General features: G+C 34.9%; 3 protein-coding genes across 4 annotated transcripts; 1 reads left to right on the forward strand and 2 right to left on the reverse strand.

The window, feature by feature from the left end:
• Positions 1 to 49: 49 nt before the first annotated feature.
• Positions 50 to 9440, reverse strand: ABP1 (endoplasmic reticulum auxin binding protein 1). The gene is made up of 5 exons (XM_022051161.2): positions 9259 to 9440; positions 8386 to 8492; positions 7789 to 7992; positions 1014 to 1081; positions 50 to 491 (listed from the first exon to the last, which is right to left on the reverse strand). Exons 1-5 carry the CDS (start codon positions 9341 to 9343, stop codon positions 380 to 382), a joined length of 576 nt encoding a protein of 191 aa, XP_021906853.1. The 5' UTR covers positions 9344 to 9440; the 3' UTR covers positions 50 to 379.
• A 2810-nt stretch (positions 9441 to 12250) lies between these two features.
• BSM (Mitochondrial transcription termination factor family protein) lies at positions 12251 to 15739 on the forward strand. Of its 2 annotated transcripts, none has more exons than XM_088219929.1 (3): positions 12251 to 12370; positions 12816 to 14643; positions 15422 to 15739. In XM_088219929.1, exon 2 carries the CDS (start codon positions 12845 to 12847, stop codon positions 14435 to 14437), a length of 1593 nt encoding a protein of 530 aa, XP_088076055.1. In that variant the 5' UTR covers positions 12251 to 12370; positions 12816 to 12844; the 3' UTR covers positions 14438 to 14643; positions 15422 to 15739. The 2 variants fall into 2 exon arrangements, with proteins under 2 accessions (XP_088076055.1, XP_088076056.1); XM_088219930.1 differs by having other exon boundaries at positions 12816 to 14521.
• A 60-nt stretch (positions 15740 to 15799) lies between these two features.
• Positions 15800 to 17778, reverse strand: RPH1 (resistance to phytophthora 1). The gene is made up of 4 exons (XM_022051195.2): positions 17485 to 17778; positions 17011 to 17221; positions 16154 to 16323; positions 15800 to 16072 (listed from the first exon to the last, which is right to left on the reverse strand). The coding sequence occupies exons 1-4, from the start codon at positions 17740 to 17742 to the stop codon at positions 16046 to 16048; spliced, it is 666 nt and encodes a 221-aa protein (XP_021906887.2). The 5' UTR covers positions 17743 to 17778; the 3' UTR covers positions 15800 to 16045.
• Positions 17779 to 18817: the final 1039 nt, after the last annotated feature.

The raw sequence follows: 18817 nt of genomic DNA on the forward strand, positions 1-18817 counted from the left end.
CACTGGACAATATTTTCAGATAGCAATGCATGACATATCAGAAGAAATGTCACCTTTTACTATTCAAAGATATCTATATATATATATTTCAAATAGTCACCTGTAACACATTTCAAAAACTAGTTGATCCAAAAGAAAACTATAATGAACGTGAAACTTTCTGTCATACACTGATTTAATGTAGGTGCAAAGTTAATTTTGGCAGCGCAAAACATACACCTTTCCTAATTCGTAGTTTCTAACTAATATTGGTGTGAGACAAAATCTAATTAACCACCTTAGTGCTTCTTCATTTCCTCTGAAAATTGTACGGTCAAATACCCAACAATCGACCGCTCATTTGCCATCTGTGCAATGTGCGACACTGGTAAATCAAAATTCAAAGCTCATCTTTCTCAGGTGCTGTAAATTGCATGCATTGTTCGTCCCAATAGTATGGGAACTTCAACTTTGCTGCAATGTGAGGCATGAACCAGTCCTCGTATATAAACCTAAAAAAATGTCCACAAGAAAGAAAAATGGAGAGAAAACGGGATTCAGTTATTTACTCAGTGAAAGAGTTTCACAAGAAGAATGTTGAGAGTTCTCAGAGAGTTCAAATTTTAATAACCATCTGAATGTGTATTGTAAGTTCTTCAGACCTGCCTTGATTATATATCCACATGGACTTTCATTAAGGCGGGTTTATCAGAACAACTCTCTTAAGTGGGAAAGCTTAAGAAGATAGTTAAGTACTTGAGAAGAGGAAAATAGAAACCAGGATAGTCCAGACCCAAAATTACTCCTCTCTGCTAAAGGCGGAGTTAAAATCTGGAAGTGCTTTAGGAACTATCCTGCCTAACAACAGAGCATCAAACATGGAATACATTCTGAAAACACCACTACGGATTTAGAAATGGAAATGTTTCAGCAAACAAAATATGGAGATTTTGTGAGTTTCTAAAAAGGGGGAGGCAGAAGGGAGAACCAAATATAAATGGCAAAATATCAACACATTAAAAGAGAATTCATACACTTTAACTGGTGGCCGAGACACAATAACAATCATTTGCAAATCCTCATGTTCATTTGTATTCCAGACCTGTAACAAGAATGGCACACAATCACGTGAAAAGGAGGTATGATTAGGCAGCATCAGTTAAGTGTTCTTAGAAAAGCACGTGTATCCCCTTACTGCATGCATGTGCATCCTAAACCTTACTACATGCATGTGCGCATCCAAAACCCTCTTCTTTGGGGTGAAAGCAAATAGATAAGCTTAAGGGTTTAACAAACAATCACTATTCCACTATTCTGTTTTATATATAACACAGTAGGAACATGAATACAGGGTAAGCATTGATAGCCAACAAAACTACAAGGAGTGTCCCATTCATAAGAAACTTTGCTTTATTTCCTAATCATTTCAGTGAAAATAATAAGAATGGCACACAATCACAAGAAAAGGAGGTATGATTAGACTGCATCACTTGAGTGTTCTTAGAAAAGCATGTGTATCCCCTTACTGCATGCATGTGCATCCAAAAGCCTCTTCTTTGGGGTGAAAGCGAATAGATAAGCTTAAGGGTTTAACAAACAATCACTACTCCACTATTCTGTTTTATATATAACACAGTAAGAACATGAATACAGGGTACGCATTGATCGCCAACAAAGCTACAAAGAGTGTCCCATTCATAAGAAACTTTGCTTTATTTCCTAATCATTTCAGTGAAAATAATAAGAATGGCACACAATCACAAGAAAAGGAGGTATGATTAGACAGCACCACTTGAGTGTTCTTAGAAAAGCATGTGTATCCCCTTACTGCATGCATGTGCATCCTAAACCTTACTGCATGCATGTGCATCCTAAACCTTACTGCATGCATGTGCATCCAAAACCCTCTTCTTTGGGGTGAAAGCAAATAGATAAGCTTAAGGGTTTAACAAACAATCACTATTCCACTATTCTGCTTTATATATAACACAGTAGGAACATGAATACAGGGTACACATTGATAGCCAACAAAACTACAAGGAGTGTCCCATTCATAAGAAACTTTGCTTTATTTCCTAATCATTTCAGTGAAAATAATAAGAATGGCACACAATCACAAGAAAAGGAGGTATGATTAGACAGCATCACTTGAGTGTTCTTAGAAAAGCATGTGTATCCCCTTACTGCATGCATGTGCATCCTAAACCTTACTGCATACATGTGCATCCAAAACCCTCTTCTTTGGGGTGAAAGCAAATAGATAAGCTTAAGGGTTTCACAAACAATCACTATTCCACTATTCTGTTTTATATATAACATAGTAAGAACATGAATACAGGGTACCGCATTGATAGCCAACAAAACTACAAGAAGTGTCCCATTCATAAGAAACTTTGCTTTATTTCCTAATCATTTCAGTGAAAATAATAAGAATGGCACACAATCACAAGAAAAGGAGGTATGATTAGACAGCATCACTTGAGTGTTCTTAGAAAAGCATGTGTATCCCCTTACTGCATGCATGTGCATCCAAAACCCTCTTCTTTGGGGTGAAAGCAAATAGATAAGCTTAAGGGTTTAACAAACAATCACTATTCCACTATTCTGTTTTATATATAACACAGTAAGAACATGAATACAGGGTACGCATTGATAGCCAACAAAACTACAAGGAGTGTCCCATTCATAAGAAACTTTGCTTTATTTCCTAATCATTTCAGTGAAAATAATAAACTCTGAAAATAATATAAGCAAGATTTTCCAATATTCACCCGGTGAACTTAGCATCATCCAGAAAGATGGACAGAAACTAATATCGATCAGAGCAACTGCAAGTGTTTGGAAACATGAAACCACATGGCTGGTGAAAGGAACTTCCATTCAAATAGACAGATTGACAAGAAATTCTTGTCATTAGCTCCCTAGAAGTGTAAAAGAATGTTTATCTCAAAGCTCAAGTACCAATTACCCAGATTTTTAAGTTGTATGCAATAATAGTAAAATAGCTATAACATTAAAAATGACTATAACCTCAAGTATCTAATTTGAAAGAATTTTTCTTTTAGGCCCTCAACTTTTTCAAGCTCTATTTAATAGAATTAAAAAAATTATAATTTTAAAAAAACTCAAAAAACTGACCAATAAGACCATGTACTAGAGCTCAAAGTGCCTTAACTTTTTGAAAACACAACTTTCTCACCTAGTATTATTTTCGTATTAAGACAAATACAACATCAAAATTCAACGAAATCACTAATAAGACTGAATTATGGCTTACAATTTCAACGTTTGGAAAGCTCCGAGCTTTTGACTCGATTGTCTATGTTGAGGCAATTTTTCAAGAGTTCATATAACTTCTCAAGAGTTACGAGAGAGATAAGAAAAACCAATGCATCAAACTAAAGAAAGTGAAATCTGAAATCTAATTATTGAAAGACCACAATTAGGACAAGAAATTTAAAAAAATAAATGTCCTCCATCTTTTAACTAACTAAAGAAAAATTAGAACACATTTAGATTTCTCACCACAATTTTTTTTTTTTTTTTTGAAATAAAAAGTATCAAATGTGTATTAGGAAGGTACCTACCAAGAACGGGGGTACCGCCCATCTACAAAAATTTACAATAAGATTGGTGAATCAATGACAATCCCAAAATCCACATTTTCAATAATATCATACCCTAATAATATAAACCCAAAATAATGCAACCACCTATCTTTTATCCTAATCATGCTACTAACCTCACTACCAAACACTCTACTAGTCATTTCTTTCTATAAGACCCAAAAAACAGTCAATAGGATCATATTAGCTAACTTATTTTTTACATTTAACCCATCCCTAGCCCATATCTCACCCCCACTGAACCCGCAATAACCCAATTAATGCCCAGCAACCCATAAATAAAAGACCACAAACCATAAGCCATAGGACACCACAATAATAAGTGATTACAAATTCCTCCGCCTTCAAACAGCAATAACACCCATTCACCAGAATCCAGCCTTTGTTTCTAAGCTTATCAGTAGTTAAAATCTTCTCCCAGCAAGCCTCCCAAGCAAAGAAAGACACACGAGGGGGAACCAAGGTCTTCCAAATTTGTTTAGCCGGAAAGACCATCCTGCACACGTCTCTCCCCTTGCACAAGAACTGATAATGAGAAGAAACAGAAAAGAAGCCATTTTTTTTCCAGATTCCACACCAGTAGATCATCCACACAAGAAATTTTCTATTCCGCCAAAAGCTGCAACATACCTTCATATTCCCCCAACTCCCAATCATTTAGATTTATGTTAACAATTATGGACACATTCTCATTTGACCTCTGGTAAGCCTCAATAACAGCTATATTCTTGTTTTGTGAAATATTAAAGATGCCTGGAAATCTCCCCTTGAGGCTACCACCACCCAACCCAATTATCTTCCCAGAAATTAATTTTATTCCCCCTACCCAGCTTCCACTTAGCGCAGTGCATCTGTGCATAAGAATCTTCCACCATAGCCCTCTCCCATGGGGGATAGAAATCCGGCCAGAAACACTGGAGTTCATAAATTTACCCCATCGAGCCTTAACAACCCTCCTCCACAGACTATTAGCCTCCCTCGAGTATCTCCATAACCATTTGCCTTGTAGAGCTTCATTCATTTTCACCAAAGATCTAAAGCCAAGTCCCCCCACATGAAATTGATTCTTTTAAGGCATCCCAATTCACAAGATGGTATTTATGGTTATCACCCACATCACCCCACAAAAATCTGCATTGGATAGCTTCCAGTTTTTTTGCCACCTTCACCGGAATGGTAAGAGTAGAAAGATAATATATTGGGAGGTTTGCAAGCGTGCTTTTAATTAAGGTATATCTACCCCATTTAGAAAGAAAGTTTCTCTTCCACCCCGCAAGCATTTTCTCAAATAAATCAAAAATTGGTTCCCATGTAAGTTGATCCTTATATTTAGCTCTCAAAGGAATCTGAAGATATTTGAGAGGGAATTTTACCTCCTTGCACCCTAAAATCATAGCAAAAGAGCCAGCCTCACCGCTGCCACCAGTTCTCACTAATTCAGACTTGAAGAGATGAATTTTAAGTCCCAACACAGCTTGAAACCATAATAAAACACATCTCAAATGCAATAAGTTTTTCAAATCTGGTTGACAAAATATAAGTGTATCATCAGCAAAGAATATATGAAACACCTCCAAAGTGTTATCATCATTCCCCACCACAGCACCCTCAGTAAATTAAGATCTTTAGCACTCTCAAGTAACCCATTTAAGCCTTCCATCACCATAATGAACAATAGGGGGAATAGAGGATCCCCTTGCCTTAAACCTCTTGAAGCATTAAAGAACTTAGAGGGACCCCCATTGACCAAAACAGCAAATGAGGTAGCAGTGATACAAGTTTTCATCCACTTTCTCCACTTAGACCCAAAACCCATTCTATACAGCATGAAATCAACAAAATTCCACTTCACATGATCATATGCTTTCTCCATATCCAGTTTACACACCAAATCATCCCTCTTAGTAGCCATTAGATCATCAACCGTCTCATTGGCAGCCATCACTGCATCAAGAATTTGTCTTCCACCCACAAAAGCATGTTAACAATCCCCAATAACCTCCCCCAACACCTTGGATAATCTCCTGGCCAGAACTTTCACAATTAATTTATACATGCAGCCCATTAAACTAATGGACCTGAAATCCCTGAACTCATTAGCACCATTTCTTTTAGGGATGAGGGAAATAAAAGTAAAATTCAATGATTTGACAAATTTACCAGAATGAAGCAGCTCGTTAAATGTTTCCATGATATCAGTTTTCAAAATCTCCCATAATGATTGAAGAAAATTCATATTAAACCCATCGGGTCCTGGGGCTTTGTTGCCATTACAAGATTTCAAACTTCCAAATACCTCCTTCTCACCACAAAAACTTTGATGCAGCGAAATCTGAAATCTAAAATATGAATTTGAGTTCTGAATTTTGAAATCTGAATTCTGAATCCCGAAACCTCAATTTTGAGTTCTAAATTCTGAGATCTTTTTACAATTTCAAAGGGATATAAATGTGCACTGGAAAGTCTATTTGGGATAATTCTTCTTAGGATAATTCTTCTTATGAACCTAGGTAATTTCCAAGACAAAATTAGAACAATTATAACATTAAAATTAAAAAAATAATAACAATAACTTATAAGATCATGGACTATGCCTATGGTGCTAGAACTTCCTTAAAGTCCATAACTTTGCACTTAAGTATTTGTTTGGAATGGTTTTTCTAAAAGAATCTATATAACTTTTCAAGAGCTATGTGATATCATTAAAACAGCTACAACAATATAATTTAACATCTAAACCATAGCCTATAGATAATGAATCTAGAATTTCTAAAGCCAAGAACTTTACATCATTCCTAATTGAAACTATTTAGTTCCACGTCAATGCCCTGTTAAATTTTCTTCTTAAAAATATTAGTTCATCATGACCCAAGGGATCCACAAGACATAAGGAAAGACGGTAGAGGAGGTTTACATATTCTTCTTTTTCACAGCCATTCAAATTTAGCACAAGCTTAACATTCAACACCACCTACCCAGTATCAAAGGAACAGTACTAACAAACCAAAACCTCCTTTCTACTTGTAATAGAAAACTCAACATAAAAAGGAGATGTTAAGCTTGAAGAGGTTGATGTCCTTTCCCAAAACCTCTGCTAAAGTAAGAAGGATTCAAGGAACTTCTACCAACCATCTGCCTTCACTCCCTCTGAAAGAAAATTTATTCTCCTTAACTTCCCCTTGCAGTCTGTGGTTACTGAAAATTCCCCTCTAGTTCTTGCACAACATTACACACGGTCTCCCCAGATCCACCAAGCTAAGAACCCAATAACTTGAACTCTTTTTCCAAGAGAACCTGAAAGCCATTTGACTTCAATTCCAACTAGAGAGATAATCCTTGGTGACTCCTACTAACAGGAGGTCACACAACTTCTCAATCACCAAGAATCTCCTTGTGGAGACACTAGTATGATGAGGAAAATAGAGTATTAAAAATCAATCGAGCGCTTAGGGATGCTAAGGAAGGAAAGAGAGAGAAAAATACATTGTATCAAATTGATGTACTAGATAATAGTGTTTGTTAACTCTGACATTGTTTTTTGTTTGTTTAATGGTAAATTAGTCCTATTTTACTCTTCTCTCTTGGTTAGAAAATTCAGCAAAGGACTAAAATATCAGTATTGGCATATTAGGATTTAAATATTATAAGATAAGGGTACAAAAAACTGTATAAATAAATATTATATATATGTTACTATCAAAATTACTTGGGAACAATTTACTTACAATACTTAATTGACATTCATAAAGGGTACCTAATGAATTACAAGTGCAATACATTCTATTTAGTAAAAAAATAGATATTTCTTGCTCATTATCAGACAATCACTTGTTCACAACTTCGTTTAGGGCTAATAGTTTTTATTTCCAGTCTCATGGAAACACTTTCTTCTCCACTTAGTCCTATCCCCATCTAGGTGTATTTAGTTAATATTTAGCATTAATTTGATGCTATGTGAATATAAAGGAGCTAATTGCTTCAAACTAAAATGTTATGCAACAATCTGATACAAATGACAAAATACAAAAGGACTTTATGACAATACCCCTAATAATAAGCATCTCCAATCTAAACTAACAAAATGGTAAGATAGTCCATACATAACTAACTAAAAGAAACCAATAAGGAAACTCTAAAATAACTTTCCTACCCATCTAAAAGCAGCAAAGTTAGAAATATTTACCTGGTGAACATCATTGAAAGGTATATGAAATGTAGAATTTGAAAAGATATTGTACTCCTGTGGCTTCCCAGGATGCTTCCAATGAGAATTTGTGGATAGGTATACAGTGCCATTCCCCTTCAAGACAACGAAAACTTCTTCACAGGAGTGCCTATGGATCGGTGTGCGTGATCCGGGAGAAAATGTTTGAAGCCACACTTCAACCTGTAAAACTCTGGAAAGTCTATTATATGATACATTTAACATTGCTAAGTTGTCCATCATATAAACTCAAACTCAGCATTTGCTCATGGCCATGAAGGCTAAGTTAGTCAGTTTCTACCACAAGCATAAGTAGTTTTAAAACATTGATATCGTGGTACATAGTTACTAAACTACCAAAAGCTATCATATACAAAGATGATCAACAAATCGCACAGGAAATGAAACTCCTATATGGCATTCCAATTTAAAATATCCAAAACTTGTTGGGCCTTCGACAAGCATCTTAGTAGCGTAATATTTAAGGAACTAATCCAGTTCTTGGTTCATGTCAACAATCGTAAAGAGAGAATCACATTACAAAGTAAAATTTCAAATGGATAGTCTATTGCATACCTCTTTCATCCCATGCAACACTGAACCAGCAACAGTTATGTGGGATAGACCTTCTCTTCCATAATTATCCTGAGGAAGCTCACTGATATTCCTTACTAGTGGCAGGCCTATGTAAAATATCCATTGGCCCACCAGAAAAATTAAAAAAAGAAAAGAAACTTCAATTTCGGATATCCAAAATTTATTGGCTGAACAAAACTAATTTCAGAAAGAAACCAAAACAGAAGGAGAAACTTTGGTATATCGATCAGCATTTATAAGAGAAATACTTTACAAGTTAAAATCAACCACTTCTCAAAAAGCTTACAATGCTTTTAATAATTGATAAAAATATAAATTCTTTAGACAATTACATAGTGAATTATCCAGACCTAGAGAATTCATTTCAAAATAAAAGTTCATATCAAATTGAATAAGCACATTTTAAATTCTATCAATTTTGATACCACTAAAAATGGGTGAAAAAGGACTTCAGATTAAGAAGAGTTAGGTGCCCACTAAATGTGGTCATTTAATTGAATTCCATCAAAATATTCTGAAATATCAAATCAGTTAGACATGAATTCTACTTAAATGCTTTTCAAATACAATTAAGACTTCATTATTTACTACTTCAAAGAACACTTCATTATTTGTCCTCCATAGAACGCCATAAAGTGAAAATGAAATGAATGAAAATATCCCAAACCGGCAATCATACGAGTTACAGGCTTTCCATTTCATAGCCTATTGTCTATACATACAAACGACTGCCAAAAATATTTCCATGAAAAGCAGAGAAAGGAAAAGGAAACTTAGAGAGCAAAAGGACAACGATTCCGGATAAACTGCACGAATAAATCTAAAACTAGCCACTTAAGACATGGATTTTACCCTCAATTGAGCACTGAGAAGCTTCGAGAGTTTGGAGAAGCAAGAACAGACCAAGGAAGAAGAAAATGAAGGAAGCTCCGGCCATATCCTTTCCGCTTCAACCGATCGATAAGCGACCCTTCTCGGTGCCTCTGCTAGCTAATGGCCGGCTGCAGATCGGCCCAAGCCCTTACTGGACTGCTCGTCAAAATCGATATGGGCTTTATATACTAAAAATTTCAATGTTTAGATTTATATAAAAAAATAATAATAATAATTAAAAATTACTGTATTTTTCAATTAAATATCATTTCGAGGATTATTTTTTAATTATTTAACATTTTATTTAAAAAATTATTGTATCTTTCACTTATATAAATTTATAACAAAAAAATTATAAATATATTGAAATTTAGTTATTAAATTAATAAAAATTTAATAAATTTTAATGAATTTTATTACTAATATTTAGATGATTGAAATTAAATTATTATAAGTTAATTTAACTATCAAATGTATGACTAATATATGTTTATAATTATCTGGTTTATAATGTAACACTCCGAATTTAGCTTTAGTGGTATTACAACTACCATGTTAGCATATCTGACATAACATGTATCATCTCATAAACAAATTCGATTATACACATAGAAAATATTCAAATCAAATTATTCAAATTTCTAAAGTTTCTCAATTGTATATCCATCAATATAGTAACTTACAAATTCACAATTTCTCGTTTCAAAATGAGTTACTTGCTACTAACTATGTAATTATTTCATTTCACTATTCATACTCCCTGTTCCATCTCCTCTACACGCTAAGTTCAGAAGCACGCAGCTCTGGTCCAGTTTCCGGTAGTACATCATCTGTAAGTAATAAGTAATGAGCATACACAAACTTAGTAAAGTAAATTCAAATCATAAACAAAACACGAAAATCCAGTTAAATGTTTAATCTCCTAGTTCTCTCATTCCATTGATCACACCATCTTTTCCACCCACACTCTTATCTTTTTACTCATCTACCCCTACTGTAATTACCACATCTCCTCGATGAAAAATCGTAAACCCTCTCATATGAAGTCACCACATTAGACCCCCCCAGCATTTCCCAATGTACTTGTCCCCTCGACCCTGACCCGACCATTCACCCACACGATTATTCCCAGATAAAACCTCTCAGCCATCACCAATATCAGCGACCCCTTTTTGTCACCACTCGCCCTCCAACTGGCCACTCACACCGTTACCAATTCCTTTCATCACCAATATCGGCGACTCAACTCATCCCCAAATTTCGTCAATCCTTGGCCATAAATTGGCCACATACTCACACTATTACCCTGCTAGCAACCCCTTAACTGTCACCAACATCAGCGACTCCACTCATCTCTAATACTAAACAACCATCAATAACCAACATCGGCATATTCATCCACCCAAAAGGACCACCATTAGAGTTATATAATTTCTACAGTCACAGTCAAACATTATACATGCATGCATACTCAGCAAACACAGATAATAGCTCAAACAGGCATATATATTTAATAAGCACATAAACTAGCTTATACTAATATCCATACACATATGCAATCAACAGAATTCCTACACATACTCATCACCCCTATCCTATAACATACACACACACACACTTCCTCTCACGTGGTATCTCTCACTCTTATTTCCCTCAAGTGTCCCTCTCAGACCACTCCCTCTCTTTGGTATCTCTCTCTCTCTCTCGTCTCTCGCAAGGATCACTCCCAGACCACTGCCTTTTCACTAATATCTCTCTCTCATCTCCCTCATGTACCCCTTTCGGACTACTCCCTCTCACTAGTATTTCTCTCTCTCTTATCTTTCCTAATGGTTCCTCTCAACCGCTCCCATATTCACAATCCCTTGCACTAATCCACTCCCAACCTAACCTCAAAGGCCTCCCATTCACCTACACATTTTCACATTTCCACATTTCATATCCCAATTCCTATGTTAATCGGACTTCCTCTCTCTCTGGTGACCTTGTGATATATATATATATATACCTACCAATATATAGAGCTATACAACTTCTTCTTTCGCATCCCATTCGTACCTCCCGCACGGTTCCATCATGATTTCGCCTATCTGATCTTCCCCTCCCTATTCACTCCTCTACCGAATCTTTACGAGTCATTCCTCATTCTACAGTTCCCTGTCCTCTATGTTGATCCTCTCACTCTCGGTTAGAGTTCAATCCACCGATATGCATCTTCAGGTAAGAGTTTAACTACAATTTACCATTTTAATGTTTAAAATTCAAATTTACAATACCTCCTATCTCCATCGTCCTCAACACTGCCATAACTCACTAAGTCACCTTAATCGTCTTGTTCTTCTCCAACTCTCTCTCAAGTCCTCGACCGACTGCCTCATTTCTTCTCTTCTGGTCTCTTCTTTCTTTGGCTCTTTATCGAGTCTTCTATCGATAGTCTCCTCTTTTTTTTTTTCCTGTTCTCTCTTTTTCTTTTTTTTCTTTTCTTCATCCTATTTATACCCAACCTCCTAGCCATCCATTCCCATCCCTCAATTTGATTCCTTCTCACCCCTCCCCCTCTTCCATACATATATATATATGTATTATTATTATTATAATTATTTTTTTTTTTTACAACCCAAAAATTCAGTTATTACATATAATGCATTTACTTGTATATATATATATGTAGAAAATTAAAAAGAAATTAAAAAAATATTTATTTATATGAATAATGAAATAGAATATGCATATAATTGGACATAAATCTGTATTAAAATCTATCTTTATATATTAAATGGGATTTAATTTAATGAAAATTACCTTATTTTATGATATTTTATTTATTCCAAAATTATTAAAATAAATTTTTTTAATTATATTATTCTCCCTAAAAAATTAATTATATTTTTCATTTTTAACTAATCTTATTATTATTATTATAATTAAATTTATAAATATCAGGTCTTAAAAAATATATGGGAAAAATAATTTTCCAAAAAATGTCAAAAAAAGAGAGAAGAGACTGGCGAGACTTACCCACTCAAAACCTTACCCATCTCTGTAAACCCAAGCTCCACCTTCTCCTCCGGTCACCGTCGAAATTTCACAGGCAAGTCACTGTTTACTCTTCTTCTTCTTCCTTTTCACCGTCTTCTTTTGTTCCGTTGTGAAATAGATTACTATGACAAACTGTCTGCATGTTTTCTGGAACGTAAAGTTGGGATCTTTCGTGTTGTTTGTTATGTGAGCTTTCACTGTTCTTATCTTCATAGAGATTTATGTTTACTTTACTGAAAAGTTCATAGTTGATTATACTCACTGATGATAATAAGCCTTGGTCCATATTACTCTCTTTATTTGTCTGCCTTAGTTGCACCTCTGATTTCATTTCTCTGTAAATGATGATGATGGTTATGATTCGAACAACGTTTTAATCCATAGAATCTGGTTTTGGAGGTCTGTTTGTTTTCAATTAGTACTATTGGAGAACAGGAGTTTTTTGCTCCTGATTGACGAATGATGATTGATTGCTTGATTATATGGTCTCTCTGCAGTCCGTGTAGCTGGAGACCCCTCTGGAAGAATGAAATTCAGAAGTTATGCGGGCATTACAAAACCCAGTTTCTTGCTTGTACATCCAGAGATACCTGCCTTTGTGTATTGTAAGTTCCAATATAAGCCCCACCTGACTGATACGTCATCGACTCTTGAAATTCCATGTTATGGGAGAAGTACTGGACTGGCTACTAGGTTCCAATGTGCTATTGCGGATAGGACTTTTGCATCTGGATCTGTAGATTCATCTGTGTCTAAGTTGGAAACTGTTGGTTTAGGCCGGAAGCAGAGACATTCATCGTCGTTGTATAGTCGTCCTAGTTTATTAGAGATGAAGAACGAAAAGATAGCAAATCGAGCCAGGGTTTATGAGTTCTTGAGGGGAATTGGTATTGTTCCAGATGAGCTTGATGGGTTGGAACTTCCTGTCACAGTAGAGGTCATGAAGGAGCGTGTGGACTTTCTTCACAAATTGGGGCTTACAATCCAAGACATAAATAATTACCCACTCATTCTTGGTTGCAGTGTGAAGAAGAACATGGTTCCAGTGCTTGACTACCTTGGAAAATTGGGTGTTAGGAAATCCACTTTCACAGAGTTTTTGAGAAGATATCCACAAGTTCTTCATGCTAGTGTTGTTGTAGACCTTGCTCCAGTGGTCAAGTATCTCCAAGGCTTGGATATCAAGCCAAATGATATTCCTCGGGTTCTTGAGAGATATCCAGAGGTTCTGGGGTTTAAACTCGAGGGAACCATGAGTACGTCAGTGGCCTATTTGGTGGGAATAGGGGTAGCAAGAAGGGAAATTGGAGGTGTTTTAACCAGATACCCTGAGATTTTAGGGATGCGGGTAGGCCGTGTGATCAAGCCTTTTGTTGAATATCTTGAGAGCTTGGGTATTCCAAGATTAGCCGTGGCTAGATTGGTAGAGAAGAGTCCTCACATCCTTGGATTTGAATTGGCAGATACAGTGAAACAAAATGTTCAATACTTGTTAGAATTTAATGTGAGGAAATCATCACTTCCTTCTGTAATAGCACAATATCCTGAAATAATAGGAATTGACTTGAAGCCTAAGCTTCATAGTCAAAGGAATTTGCTTTATTCACTCATTGGTTTGGGTCCTGAGGATTTTGGCAGCGTCATTGAAAAGATGCCAATGGTTGTTAGCCTCAATGATGCTCCAGTGCTAAAGCATGTGGATTTCCTTAAGGAATGCGGATTCTCCTTGGAACAAGTGAGGAAGATGATTGTAGGGTGTCCCCAAGTGCTGGCTTTGCATCTTGACATTATGAAGCTTAGCTTTGACTACTACCAACAGGAGATGCAAAGGCCTCTGGATGATTTGGCTGCTTTTCCAGCATTCTTTACTTATGGTCTGGAATCCACTATAAAGCCAAGACATAAGATTGTTGCAAAGAAGGGAGTAAAGTGCTCTCTTTCATGGCTTCTTAACTGCTCCAATGAGAAGTTTGAGCAGCGGATGAACTATGATACTATTGAAATGGAGGAGATGGAAACAGTGCCCTCATTTGACATGAATACATTGATGGAGCCACGAATTGATGAGTCTACATCTGAGTATGAGGAAGACAGCGATGAAGAGTATTTTACAGAATGATGCACGCAATTCTAGAGGACTTTTTGCTCAAAAAACTCTACAGTACTCTATTAAATAGGACCTTAATGTAAAGACAGAAAAAAGGTAACCGTTATTGAACTGGTCTAATGAATTTGTTAATCTATTTTTGTGCAAGCTTAATGTCTTCAAACAGAATTCAAGCCCTAAATTTCGCCTGGTCTACATTTGGACTCTATCTGGTTTAGGTATGTATTTAAGTTTCCGATTCAATAATTTCCAAATGTACCACAGGTTTCTTGTTGTTCTATACGTGCAATGACACCTTAACTTTTGTTGTGTCCTACTGAAATTAACACTTAGGAGGAAGAATCTAAAGCAACAGCTTGATTTCCAGATATAATATGAACTTCAGTATTATGAAACAATATAACTATGGACTACGGTTACATATTTACTTAAATAAAAGATAGGAACCAATCAAAATCAAAGCAGGAATTCTGGCTGGGGACTATAGAACAATGAGTACTATGTGGAAAATACTCAATATAAGTGATTGCTGCACAGGGAGGGAAAAAAATTGATTTTTGAAAGAAAAGGTTCTGCATTAGGTGCTTGTTGAATGTATGATTTCATTTTTAGGTTTATTTAAAAAAAAATGATTTCGTTTTTAGGTCGATGTCATAACATTTAAGTATTGCACAACAATGAATTTGTGCTGCTTCTGAATTTTCCCAGAAACCTTGCTTGCTGTCCTGTTCAGGAGAAAACCTGATGAATTTTTTTGGCTTAGACATGTGAAAGCTAGGATTTTATATTGGTCCTTAAACAGTGTTTACCCTTTGTTTTCGTTAGCTGGATTTTTACAATAATCTTCTGCAGCTATGGATTGCAGTCTGTTCTTCTGTTTCATATTTATGCAGTATCTTTCTCTCTAAAATATTCTGTTATTGATGCATTTGATTTTATCAGAAACACTTGTTTTTTCTGCAGCTAAGAAACCCGCGCGCTTGTTTTTTTTTTCAGCTGGAGCCAACTGATATTAAGACCGGGGAGAGTTAACAGACATGAATTTGGTCTCCATGGACATTGGACATGGCATATCAATGTGGAGAAAAATTATTAACAAGTAGACAATCAAATATACTTGCAGTATGCATCTAATTGTGCTCTTGTCCTTCGAAAATTTAGTCCCTTTCGATTACAGATTGGTGTTTTTTTGAATTAGCCATTGCGTTGACCTTGCATCTAGATAGGTGAGAAGCTTCTTGTAAATTGCCAATCTGAATTATTTCTTATAAATATGTGTTATTCATTCAGAAGAAAGAATTTCGCTTCTCTGTATTGGAAGGCTTTTCAATCTTTATAAATATCAAATGAAAAGACAAAGTGATAGACTTCCCAAAGCCACAAGAAAAGATAACTACTTATCAAATTGATAATTTGCCAAGATGACAAGATGGTGTATCTGCTTGTATCTGTGAGGCAATTGGTTCCCCTATCAATTACATAACATTCCAATCTCTGTGCATTTCACTACAAAACTAAGCTTTGTGCAAATTTTGCAGCAAACATGTGTGTATATATTATAAACAAGGCACTGAGGGATTCCACCCATATACAAAAAATGGGAAGGGGGTTGCGAGGACTCTACTCATTTCTTTGTAGCCACCCGAGCTGGAAGACAAAATACTTGTGTTAGCGTTGACACTGGCAGTTGAAACTAATTAAAATTTCAAAGTTCCGTGGCAACAATACCTTCCACGCATACATTCCAAAGAAGGCTAAGGTGTCAGCTGACCAAACAACTGCAAAGGACTTCCAAAAGAAAGGGATGATGACATTGATTAATGGAATGAGGAGGAACAGATAGTTAAGAGCTTCTTTCTCTTTATTTGAGCAGTCGCGAGCTCTAAGGGAAGGAATTGCTGCAAATGAAAGATTGCATTAGTGATGGGAGCCCATTTGGGAGTATGATTATGCATACGAAGAACCTTAAAGTTACACCAACCATAAATCAAGAAACAAACATATTGATTTGTTATTCTCAAGGACTTTGTGGGTCTGCAGAGTGAAATATCTTGCAGATTATGAACAAGCAAAATAACTATAGATTTTGAGAAATTGACTGACTTGATATGAATGATGATAATTTAACAGGATTATTACCAAATCCAATATCAAGTTATCAGCTAATCTCAGAATAAAAAATACATACTTGTACAACCACGTATATAAGACAAAGATTGTATCAAGATAGAAAACAATAAAGAACCCATAAGATAAAACAAGAAATAACCTATTAAATAAGAGTAAGGAACAAGGGAGAGATCAACATAAAAGGGCATTCCAATTCTTTCCCGAGCTAGATAATAGGAATATCCCTGGAAAATTCATGTGGTAAAATCCAAAGAGGGCAAGAAACCACCCTATGCCAAAATCACCAACCTCATAACAACAGTTTATGCATTGATTTGAATCCCATTAGAAACAACTGATTTCTCAGATGAGTAATCCGTTGCTATCAACAATGAGCTAATCACCTTCCAGAAAGAAGCAACAGACACATATATGCAATAATTCATTGATGACAATAAAAAGAAAACAGCACTTACTAAACATCCATATGGACCACATCCCCATTAATCTCCAAATGTCTGGTTCGTTTGATGGGAATATAAGATTGAAAGATAGAACTCCTCCTAACAACATTGAAGCGTATCCTTGAACCTCAAAAATAGTGTATAAGGCAGTTCCAGGCACAGCAGGGTTTTTGGTAGCTGTAGATGCTCTGGGGGCAAATGTTGCAGCTGTCTTCTGAACAACCTGGAGCATACATGGGATCCAATACCACATTAAGAAACTACGATTTTGGTCTATTCTGTAATCTAAATCATTTTTTCTCAACTGCATAACAACAATCCTGACAAAACAGTACACAATTCTTCAAGAGATTAATAGGTGAATTTGGTTTTGCAGGGGCCATTAATATAAATTTCTAGGGGTTGCAGTTTGAAGTTCAAATTTCAGCCATCAAAAGACCATTTACACTACCAACTGAAATCTCCGGTTCTAAATCACGAACCAACCTTTTTGAGATCCTTGTCAATTGGAGCAGAAGAGGGAGATGAACTGGTAGAAGCTTTGCTTGTTTCCTTGCCTTCCTGTTCCAGTTTAACCTCTCCTTGTGATTCCTCTGCAGTCCGCGTCTCCACCTCGTTTGCATTTGCGTAGAGTTTCAAACTTTTGCTTCCCAATCTTAAACTAGGTAAGGCATTTTTTACGGTTGGACCGGTCAAGAGAAGAGCCGGAAGGTGAGAGTTGCAGAGAAAGATGGCCGAGTACATTTTCTGCCCAACTCTAGAAGATGAAGTTAGCAGAGAAACGAACCTGGATAAGGAAAAAACGTGGGCCAAAGGTTTGCCTTAAGAACTAAACGACGTCGTTTGCAAACCAATTTTTTTTTTTTTTTATAAAGAAAAGTGAAATTGGAGGGTCCATAATATCCTTTATTTAATAATAAAATTGCAATAATAAACTTAATTATTTATTTTTGTAAATAATTAAATGAGTTACCAACTCATAATAATAATTATTATTTAAAAATACATCTTTAAAATATTTATTTTAAATTATTTAAGATTTTTCTCCACACATAAAAATTGAGAAAAAAATATTTCGAAATCATTTTTATCAAAATCAATTATTAATTTATTTAATAAGCATTTTTATTATGAATAACTCATTAAAAGGCTATGTATAAATTATATTATTATTATGAGGGAATAATCTATAATTATTACATTTACAAATAACTTAAATGGGTAAATTTGAATTCAATCGAAAACTAAAATATTGGTTTTTCAATTATGAAAAATTATTAGATTTGGGCCTAATTACAATTAAGTCCGATAATTAAAAAAATTAAAATAATATTATATTTTAAACAAATTATTAAAATTACTTTTGAAATATTATTTAATTATTTATTGACACGTAAAATATTTATTTAAAAAAGAAAAATACATGAAATCTAGAAGAAATTGATCCAAATTCATTTGAAAAACTACAATTTTGGAAAAGTTTAAAAAACAAAATTCATTTATTAATTTGATCAAAATTATTTTGTTTTTCATTATAATTTAATGTTTTATTTTTTTAGAAAAAATTGTGATGTTCTTGAACAAAAAGATTGATCCAATTCGATAATAATTTTAATGTTTGTAATTTGTTTATTGAATTACTTATATAATAAAGTAATATATATATATAAATATACATAATTATGCCAAAATTTAAATTTTTATAATTCACTTTTTTTGGGATTATCCACTTAAGTCAAATAAAAATTTAATGTAATAACAAATGGAAATGAAATAATTATAGGGAATTAAAAAGCCATATTTTATTTATTATAAAATA

Source organism: Carica papaya, chromosome 5 (genome assembly GCF_054855325.1).
Source record: "Carica papaya isolate Zhongbai chromosome 5, ASM5485532v1, whole genome shotgun sequence".
In the NCBI taxonomy this organism is placed as follows: domain Eukaryota; kingdom Viridiplantae; phylum Streptophyta; class Magnoliopsida; order Brassicales; family Caricaceae; genus Carica; species Carica papaya.